The 10,591-nt window shown below is 34.9% G+C and overlaps 1 protein-coding gene across 3 annotated transcripts in view; it reads left to right on the top strand.

The window, feature by feature from the left end:
- The first annotated feature begins 6,510 nt into the window (after positions 1-6,510).
- The window catches only part of Nav3 (neuron navigator 3), a 349,764-nt gene continuing 345,683 nt past the window's right edge, over positions 6,511-10,591 (top strand). For all 3 annotated transcript variants that reach the window (XM_026396971.2, XM_026396970.2, XM_026396969.2), the window contains exon 1: positions 6,511-6,753. In XM_026396971.2, the coding sequence (XP_026252756.2) occupies positions 6,511-6,753 (243 nt within the window). The remainder of the gene's footprint in view (positions 6,754-10,591) is intronic.

Raw genomic sequence — 10,591 nt, 5'->3', positions numbered from 1 at the left:
ATATGAAACTTGCAACACCTGGTGTGTTTACAAAATGGATTGGAAAAGAACAGTTACAAATCTGACTCTTACATGCACGTAGCCATTATAAACTCATAGGAATTATGCTTATAGCTTCCACCTTAAACGACTTTAAGCTAGATACAAGTATTAAACAACATTTTCAGACTTTGGGCAACAGAAATCACAAATCTATGTCCCCTGAAAGAAAAGTAGTCACAGAGAAGGCCTGCCATTTTGCCATCTTGCTTCCTGAAGGCAATATCCAGATTGCAGAGTAGGGATGGAGATGTCAAATAGAGTCAAGAAGTTGTACTGAATTTTATTTTATTTTTAAAATTTTTAGAAAAGATTTTGTCACTGGAAATTGAAACCAGAGGTACTATATCACTGAGCTACAACACCAGCCCCCACCTCCTTTTTATTGTGAAACAAAGTCACACTCAAGTGCTGAGGGTCTCACTAAGTTGTTGAGACTTGTCCAGAATTTGTGATCCTCCGGCCTTAGCCTTCTGAGTCACTGGGCTTACAGGTATGCATCACCACATCTGGTACTGAGCTGTAGAAATAGAAACCAAAAATCATGAAAGCCTAGAGGCCTAAATGTTTTGAGAGTATTGGAAGAGAAGGAAATGAAGGTTAGGGTCTGGTGGAGGAGAGAGAAAGAGAAAGAAAGAAACAGAATAGAGGGAAAGAATGTGAAAGGTGGAGATGTGCAGAAGTGTTCACTTCCATCTTTGACAAAGGATTTTTCCTATACACGCTAAGAGGAGACAAGCAAAGGCTGAGGAGAGAACCATTGGAAAGGAGGATGATAATTACTAGAGCTCACAAAAGGTTGGGAATCCTTCATATTCCTTGCAGCAAGAGTGGGGAGATTATTTAATATGTTAGATGTTTGTTAAAGCATGATAGTTTATTTCTTTACCAGTGTTGTTAAATTAGCCTTGGACAAAGTGTATACCTTCTTTAATATAGTTTGTAAATAAATTCAACAGAAGCTTAACTGCATTTCATTACAAAATCAAAGAGTTCTTGGAATCCAATATAAACAGTATATAAACCCAAAATGCCTACATCCACTAAAATGTTAGCAGGTGTATAAAAATGTAGTATAACACAACTCAGGAGAAAAAGTTCCATTAATAGAAACATACTTAAAAATGACCTTGGTGATTAAAGACATTAAAACAGTTATTATCAACATGTTCCATACATCCATGAAGGTAGAATAAAATATAAATATGATGATTTGTGAACATGAAAACATAGCAAAAGTTAATTGACTGGCTGGGGCTGTAGCTCAGTGGTAGAATGCTTTTCGATCCTCAGCACCACATAAAGATAAATCAATTAAAAGTAAAGTTATTGTGTTCAACTACAACTACCAAAAAAAAAAAAAGTTCCAAAATGAAACATAGAGAGGAGGAAAAAAGACTTAAAAGACTTAAAAAATTAATAGGATTGGCAATATCTGGTATAAAAGCAAGTGGTAAACATATGGGTAAGAAAGGGAGAGTAGAAAATACTTAATATTTTAGAAATAATGCAGTCTCTTATCCATAGCAATAGCAGTAGCTAGAAAGCCAAAATTTTCCTGTGCTAGTTATCCAAGCCCTAATTTGTACAGGACAGTGTGACAAGGACCAGGTGATACCTGAAATACGACAGGTACAGATGCAAGAAAGGGACTTTAAGCTTATTATTAATTGCAAGCAGATCTGGCTCATCACTTTTTCTGGAGACCAGCATCACCTTTATTGAAATGGACAGTAAACAAATCTAACCCTTGCTACTCACAAATCCTTATAGAAATAGTTTAGCATAAAGGGACAGTTAGGGTTTCTGCTAATAAGATTGAGAAATATGAGAGAGATGTAGAGGATCTTCTTCTAACAAAAGACAGGATGCAGATTAGGAAAAAATACTTTACAAACATGTATACGATAGGACCTGTATCTAAGATGAAGAATTGTTAACCTTCAGTAATAAGACAGACAAAAAGTGAGCAAAATTTTTGAATAGATATTTCACCAACAATGTGCATGGCAAATAAATTTGTTAAAAGCTATTCAGCACCAATAAGTTATTTGGAAAATGCAAATTAAAACTGTAAGTGATACACCATGATATACCACTATGTTGGCTAAAATTGAAACTGAAAATATGAAGCACTGGTGAGTTTGTGGACTGGGACCATCTTATGTTGCTAGTGAGAGTTCAGAGTGATGTGTTTTAGGAAAAAATTTGGCAATTTCTTGTATAATTAAATTTATACTTATCAAGTATCCCATAAATTCTCTTCTAATTAGCTATTAATGAAAATAGAAAAAAAAATAGCAGCACAAGACAAATGCAAATATTTTATAGGGAGGTAATCATAATATCCTCAAACTGGAAGCAGAATATCCTCAAACTGGAAGCATCTTGCATCTGATGAATACAAACCAATTGCACTATATCAGTAGGATGGAGTGTGTCTCATCCACAGGAAATAGTACTGCTATCCATAGCTGCATAGATAAATCTCAAAAATAAACAGATAAAATTTGATCAAATGTTTGTGAAATTCCAGGAAAGGCAAAACTAGCATGAGAAAGCAGCACTTTGGTCATTGCCTGAGTTGGGAGTGAATCTTGACTGCAGGGAGCCATGAGAGGACTTTCAATGATGAAGAAAATGGTCTGTGTCTTGATGGTGTGGCTGGTCACATGGAATTACTTCATTAAAACTTCTGGATCTTACCTTGTGGAAATTTCACTTCAAGCCATTAAAACAAGGAATTGACTCTCCTCTGATTTTAGCAAACTTCACAGTTGATTAACTAACCATACTTTGTCTTTTAGCAATCATGCTTGTTTGAAAGTTGTTCTTTTTTTTTCTCTTACTCTCTCTTATTCTTTTACTTTATTCCTTATCATTAAAAACTGGTTTGAAAATTGTCATTTTATGAGATTGAGTTGTTTATTTTAAAAATCACTGATACTAACATATAACCAGGTGAGAATTTTTCATATTGCCTAAGAGCTTAACTATAGGAGGGTTTTGAGTACTTCTGGCTATTTTTCCTGTTACATTTGATGGGGGAAAAAAGACTAGAAATTTATTTCATTTTAATTTTCTAGATTTTCCACCCCAATTCAGTCCTTTTCATGCTTATGATCCCGGTCATATTATACCTCTTGACCTTATCTCTTTAATTCTTAAGACTTTAGTTATTTCCTGTGACATTAATAGCAAACATTTATTGAGCACTTATGGTATACAGACGATTCTACTGACTTTATACATTTATTTCCTTTAATTCTCACAGCATTCCTGTATAGGAAGTACAACTTATTTTTTTCTCATTTCATGTATAATGAAATTGAAGCACAGCAACTTCTAAATTCATGTCACTGTTCAGTAAGGAAGCAGGTATTTGATTACAGGCAGTCCAAATTTAGAAGCTATTCCCTGAATTCTCAAAGTACAAATCCTATAAATTGTAGCTCTTAAATTCTAGTATATATGAGAATCAATCTGTTTAACCATGATTCTCAGAGCTCTCCCTATCCTTTGCAATTCTTCCTGTATAGGTTTGTGATGAACCCAGTAATCTATATTTTTAGCAAGTGCTCCAGGTGGTGGTGTGTTGATCTCAACTTGAGAAAACTCATTTTTAAATTCACAGTACATGGTAATTGTGACCTAAAGCTAATTATTTAACTTCTCAGTGAATTTTAATCTGAGTCATCAAAATAGTGATGTTCTTTTAGTATGAAATGAGATGACAGCTCCTTAAACACAAAGTTTTATAATAAGTTGATTTAGTTTTGTTGTTCTTGATAGGTCATGTTATTGGATAGAATTAGTTGACAGTGGCTACTATTTCCAGTTGTGTATTTCAGTCATAGTGAAATGCAATTAGAAGATATGCAAAAGGCATCTCAAAATGAAATGACATCATATTGATTGTGAGCTCCCAGAAATTACAGTGTTTTCTGCTACAGCATAGGTTTGTAAAATACCACTTAGCTTGTTCAAACTTGGTACATAGGTCATCTATGTATGTATAATGTACAGGTTGTGTGGCTTCATGTGAAGCCATGTGAAACCATGCCTATACTTGGGGTGATTTATTCTAGGCAAAGGGAGACAACATAGTCAAGTGGAATACAGTCTTGTGGGGGAAAAGATACCTGAGCTTGAGTGTCGTTTAGTCAATAGGGACATTTGAGGTTCAGTTTTGGGAAAATTAATCAAAATAAAACAAAAGGGCTTATATCTGGAGCTTGCTGGTCATGGGGCAAATCTTTAGCTTTGCAAGGTTTTTGTATATTTTCAGGTTGCACTGACTGTCCCTAATTCAATGGCAAACCTATTGGCTCAGTTTGCCTTCCAACTGCATTTCCCCCACCATTTCTAACTAAAGTGTTGCCAGAATTTTCACTCCATTGTTTTTTTTTTTTTAATAATTCTGGGCTTAACTGCATCCTTGGGTGGTCCAAATTATCTTGCAAGGTACCAATGTTATTTTTGCTGATGGTCTGCTCCCAAAGTTGCAGGTTTTGAATGGTTTTCCTAGGATCTCTTTCTCCCACAAGTCGTCTTATTTCAACTATGCCGTTTTGTTTGCAATGTGAGGATTACAGGATACATAGCTCATTGTATAACTTAAACCCCATTTTAGGAACATGATCATTTCTAGTTCTGAACTATCTCACTCACTGTAAGTTATTATGTGTTGAATGCTTTGTAAATTACAAAGTAACTTACTTTTTCAAAGAGATCATTTTATTTCCCTGCCACCACCGATGCTGAATTTCTTTATTCTGTCTTGTAATGTCTACAGGCAAGATAGAAATAGTAGACTCAAGAAAATCATTTATTTACCATAGAGAGATATTTTGTACAGTAATGGTCATGATTCTGATAATTGCCAACATTTATGTGAATATATATTTTTTAAGTATACCCTTATTTTTCTAGAGACTTTGCTTGCATTATTACTATTTATTGCAATAGTAATATAATATCAATTTTTTTAAATGAATGTGTCTATCTTACAGATTTTTTTTCAACAGAAATATGGGAGTCTGAAATCAAATTTCTTTTATTGGATAAGAAATTTCTATTAAAATCTCAATACTGTCATCCAAATGATTTTTATTAAAATTATAGGGAAAATTTTTTTCTGATTTTGTACTCTATGCAACAGTTTTCAACACAATAGTGCATGTTTATTAGCTGTTTTCTTTCTAAAAATTTATTCCTGATGAGCTTTTGCCAGAAATGGAACATAATATGATCATAATAAAATATTTTTATGGACAGGATTAATGTCATTCATTGCCACTGAGTTTGTACCCTTTTGGGAAGTTTAGAATTTAGTTTTGGACAAAGTCATCTTGAATACAATGATACTTGAAACTACTTTCAAAGTTAAAATAGTGCAGTCTTTTCCACTTTCTAGCTTTATGACTTTGGTCATGGTACTCAATGTATATGAATCAAAATTATTCTTTTTGTAAAGTGGATAAAATAAATGTGCCTGTATTTTGAGTATTCCGATAGTCATATGTGATAGTATACAAGCTGCTTAGCCCAGTAACTGCTGTTAGTGCAACCCATGTGTGCAGTATATCACATGGAAGTATTGGCTAGGGAATTTGTATCCTCATTATTAAATGTAGAAATTACTATATATTTAGTGCCCTGTTAACTGGACAGGCTTTGCCTGCTGAACAATTTAGCTGTTTTAGCGAGTTGCACTCTTGTGTGAGTCTAACCTGATTTCATGGGATGAAACAGAATGAACACCGTGGCTCATGGCTGTCAGTAGTGAAAAATAGCTGGAAATCAGACAAACAGCTTCATTGCTGAAATTATTTCCGGGCTAAAAGTTCTTCCAACAGCTGTTTGTTTTGGCCATTAACATGTCCATTCTTTTTTTTTTTTTTAAGCTGGGGGAAATATGATTTTCTTTAAAAAGAGAATGCAGCCTGGTTATTTCTGAAGTCAGGAAGAACGCCTGTCCTTCCCCTATTGTGGGCTTTTGGCTTCTTTGATGCTTGGACTGAAGGGTTTTTCCTTTTGTTTTTCTCCTTTTTTTAAAAAAAAACCTCAGACTCAGACTGTTGTAGTAAAAAGAAACAGCAAATCTGGGAGCTCTGTAATTCTAGAGAAGGAGCTTTCTAGCATTTACCTTGCAGAAAAGTTTACTCCCCAGAGGAGTATTTAGTATTACATAGACACTGAGTCACTGAACAGAATGAGGAAGGGGGGTAGGAGGGAAGGAGAGAGAGAATGAGAAGATCCCAGCCAACAAAAAAGAAAGATACTTAACTAAAGATGAAGGGAAGTTTTGCCTCTTTCTGAAAGTTATGTTATTAGTTAAAAGAAAAAAAAAATCAGGATGACTGCTAGTTTTGTTTAAAGTATTTGTTCTGGAAATACTAAAGTTGGAGTCGACCAGACTGAGGTTAGGAGCATTTTCTTTGGCAGCAAAAAGATACTTTTATAGAAGCCATGCCTGTACTTGGGGTTGCCTCCAAACGGAGACAGCCAGCTGTTGGGTCAAAGCCTGTTCACACTGCTCTTCCGATACCAAATCTTGGCACTACTGGGTCACAGCACTATTCTTCAAGATCTTTGGAACTTGCTGAAACAGAAAGCTCAATGCTTTCTTGTCAGCTCACATTAAAATCAACCTGTGAATTTGGAGAGAAGAAGTCCCTACAAGGAAAATCCAAGGAGAAAGAAGACAGCAAGGTTAGTAGCTGAAGGTTACCTACAGACTTTCATATCTAAAAATGCACATTTCCTTTTAGGTGGACCACAAAGCATGCTGTGAAATGGGAAGTAGTAGAGGAGCCAGGGTAAGACTGTTAATAGAGTAACTGAAAAGCTGAATGTTTGATAAAAATTGGATTTTTAGCATGTAGTTGCAAAAGCTATGGACAGAGTTCTGCATACATGCATATACTGCATTCACTTAATATTATATGTTGATGAAGTGCTTGATTACTTATCGATATCAATAGTCCCAGATATTGCTCTGTAATATTGCACTAATAAATATGACCAATCACAAATGTTAGAAAAAGTGGACCTATATTCATACATATCATATGTAAAAGAAGATTTGGAAAGATCTATGCAGACATGTCATTTGTATTTGAAAGAATTTCTCTTTGAATATTTGTGTCCTAGGCTGCTTAATTCATTGTAATATGAAGGAAAATGAAATATTAGTTTCCTCGATATTGCACATTTGTCTGGATTTTCACTTGTAAATTGAAACCCTACTGTTTTACTTATTACTGACATCTTTTTTCAGTCATTTAATTTATTATATTTTGTGAGCATTAGCTCATAGCTCTTGCTAAGCTGTACTGCAGTTGTTTTCCCCAGATGCAGAGTGTCAGCTTAGCCCTGCAGCTGATGATCTTCATTGGGGGGTCGCTTATACCCTGATAAGCATTACTTTTAAAGAAGCATTTCCAGAGACACCATTCTCACCTCTGGAGTCTTAGGAAATGTTTTGATTTTACTTTCCTTATTCAACTGTAAGTTGAATAATTTAAGGAGAAAAAAAATTACATGGAGAAATCAATTCTGCAAGTGAAAACTCTACTCCTTCCTAAATGCTTTTTTTTCATCTATCTTCACCTGTTCAGATCTCTAAACTTTAGCCCAGATGTGGCTTTCTCCATAAAGTCTTTGCTAGCTGTTCCTCTCCTCACTTTTCTTTCTTGTGACTCTGTCTATGGAAACACACCCTCAGTATTTGGTAGTATGTATTTTGATGATATGGTTAGTTACTTTCCATCCCCACTGATCTGAAATATGTATATAAAAGTCAAGGCCCATATCTTATTCTGTGCTCTAGTTTCCTCCACCCAAGGCTGTATGGAGAATGAGAATTAAATAGTGATTGAATGCTGAGTATTAGAATGAATGAATCCACAAATGAATAAACAACCATGATGAGAAAGGTTAAGTTTTTTTTCTTTGAACCATTTCTTTTACCAAAGGAGAAGTTTGATATCTCGTACAAAGCATCCTCAAAGTAAGAAAATCAGTTAACAGAAAATATTTTATTAAAGGCTTGCAACTGTCTGTCCAATGTGAGTAATTCAGAGTACTCCTAGGGAAGTGTAAGTCAGCAACAAAGTACTTAAAACTTGAACCTTCTGCAAATAATTAAAGGCGAGTGCTATCTAACTCTGTCCCAATGTTCTGTGTATACATATGTGTTGTCTGGATTCAGTGGAAAGGACAGATCCATTTTCTCTGCTGACCATGGCTGTCATCTCTTTAGGGTTAGTAAAACTTCTACTTTGTTAAATAGCCTTAGATTAAGACTTGACCATTATGAGTAGTATTTTCAAAATAATTTTGGTTGATCACTTTGGTTAGCAAACATATTAATCAAACATTCAATATTCCAATAAGACTCTGTGGCTAGTAGAGTTGTACTTATATTTATAGGAATGTTTTCACCATGCCACTTATCAGATTAAAAACTTCTTTGAACAAAATGTGAAGAATGCCTGGTCAGTGTTTCAGAATATTTGTAAATGCTGAAAAGAAGTATATTTAGAGATTTTTTTTTTTGGTGACTTTTGAAAAATTAAGAAGTTGATGACCAAAATTTTTAGACTTGGCTACAAATAGTAGAAAACTCAACAATAGCATGGATAAGAGTTTATTTCTTATTCCGGTAAAGGAAATCTGGAGGTACGTAGTCCTTGGCTGACAGGGTGATTTCAGGAAGTTGTCAGACAATCAGGCTCTGTTTAAGGCACCATTATCCACTGTGGCTTCTACTTCTCAGTCTTGAGCAGATAATTGAGCTCCGTTCAAAAAGAAACACACTATTTCATTTAGGACCTTTTGACATTTCATTGGTTTACTTAGAGTTCTATGGCCTTATAGGTATAGTAGAGACTGGAGAATGCAGTGTTTATAGTAGGTAGCCATGTGCCTGGCTAAAAGTTATGGTTTTTGTTTCTAACAGAAAAAAGACACTGGATAGTACGCACAGTATATGCCTGTCATTTGAAAATATTTATGTGGAGTACTCGGCTAATTATTACCCAACAGTCTCGATTTGAGAGATAAAACCTCGTTTCTGACATTGTCATACACAGGTTTGATCTTGCTTGTCCTGTCCTTGTGTTACACTAGGGCAAATGCAGACACTTCAGTCATCCAGTTGTGAATTCCAAAGCTAGGAGACTAGTCTTTGATGATATACATTGCCACCTCACCTACCGTATATTACTAACAACTGGAGATTTTACTTTTGTTTTGATTTTTGACAGTGCTGAGAATTGAACCCAGGGCCTTATGCATGCAAGGCAAGCACTCTACCAACTGAGCTATATCCCAAGCCCCCTGAAGATTTTACTTTTGATTCATAGCTTAGATATATCCCCTTCTGCATGCCTTCATCTTTTGGTCCTGGTTAAGTTTTCTGTAAATTATTTCATTATTCCAAATTGATATTCTCTTCTCCTGTCTCTCTTCTCCATCATGCATCTAACACATTCTCCATGCTCCTTAAGGGGGAAAAAATAACAACTCTAGCTATTTCTCATGTCTTATGATGTCTTCATTCATGCATTTCAGTTTCCCAGTTGTTGTCACCTCCTCTTCCATCATAACTCCAGCTAACTACTCTATCCCAGATGTCTTCTTCCTGCGTGTCCCAAGTTCTTCAGACAGCTTCGTTCCACAGTCCTTTAGTAAATAATACTAGTTCTAAACTCCAGGTCACATACATTGGAAAAATCTGCCATAATGTGTCACAGGCTTATGTTTCCTTTAGTTATATCTTGTTCTGATTTCTTATCTTAAATTTTGTAATCTCTCTCCACATATGCATTTGTTTTTCCGTTTCTCCTGGGCACTCACCCAAATGAGGAACAGAGTCATTTTGCCTTGGAAATTTAAGAATATGGAAGTTAAATTTAAGAAAAAAGGTTCTTTTTTTTTTTTTTTTTCATGGATCAGAAAACGCACAATCATGTTCTAAAAGGTTCCTTCGGTATATCCACTCCTGAGAACTGCTTCCTGGGCTGGCTTTCTCATTCCCAGCTTGATCTGTAGCTCTTTCACATCTAGTCTCAATTTTCACTTGGGCTAATCCAGCTCTTCCTTCTTTTTTTAATTAGTGTAAACTCAAGTATTTTGTTGTTGTTGTAGAAAGCAATATTTTTCAATGTATTTACCCTGTATTTTATAGTAAATTTCTCATTTTATTCTCATAATATTTCAAAGAAGGCATTATTTTCTATATTTGCAGAGAAGTACACTGAGGCATAAAGAGAGCAGGAGGCACTCATAAAATTAAACAGTATGACATCTAGAACTAAAATCCAGAATTTGAATCAGGTTTGTCCCTACAAAACTTTTTTATTTTTATCCCCTACTTCTTTATACTCTCTCTTCCTGATATAATGCCAATATTTTCTAGGTTTACTCTATCCTCCAGATTTCTCTCACTCTTTAAGATCAACTTCAAAAACAGAAGTATAAAAATTCTCTGTGGAGTTTAAAAGGAAAGTGAGTTTACATTCTGTTTTGGAGATGTTAAGAAGGT

The sequence above is a fragment of the Urocitellus parryii genome, chromosome 5, assembly GCF_045843805.1.
Source record: "Urocitellus parryii isolate mUroPar1 chromosome 5, mUroPar1.hap1, whole genome shotgun sequence".
In the NCBI taxonomy this organism is placed as follows: Eukaryota; Metazoa; Chordata; class Mammalia; order Rodentia; family Sciuridae; genus Urocitellus; species Urocitellus parryii.
This window is presented reverse-complemented; position numbering and strand designations above follow the sequence as displayed.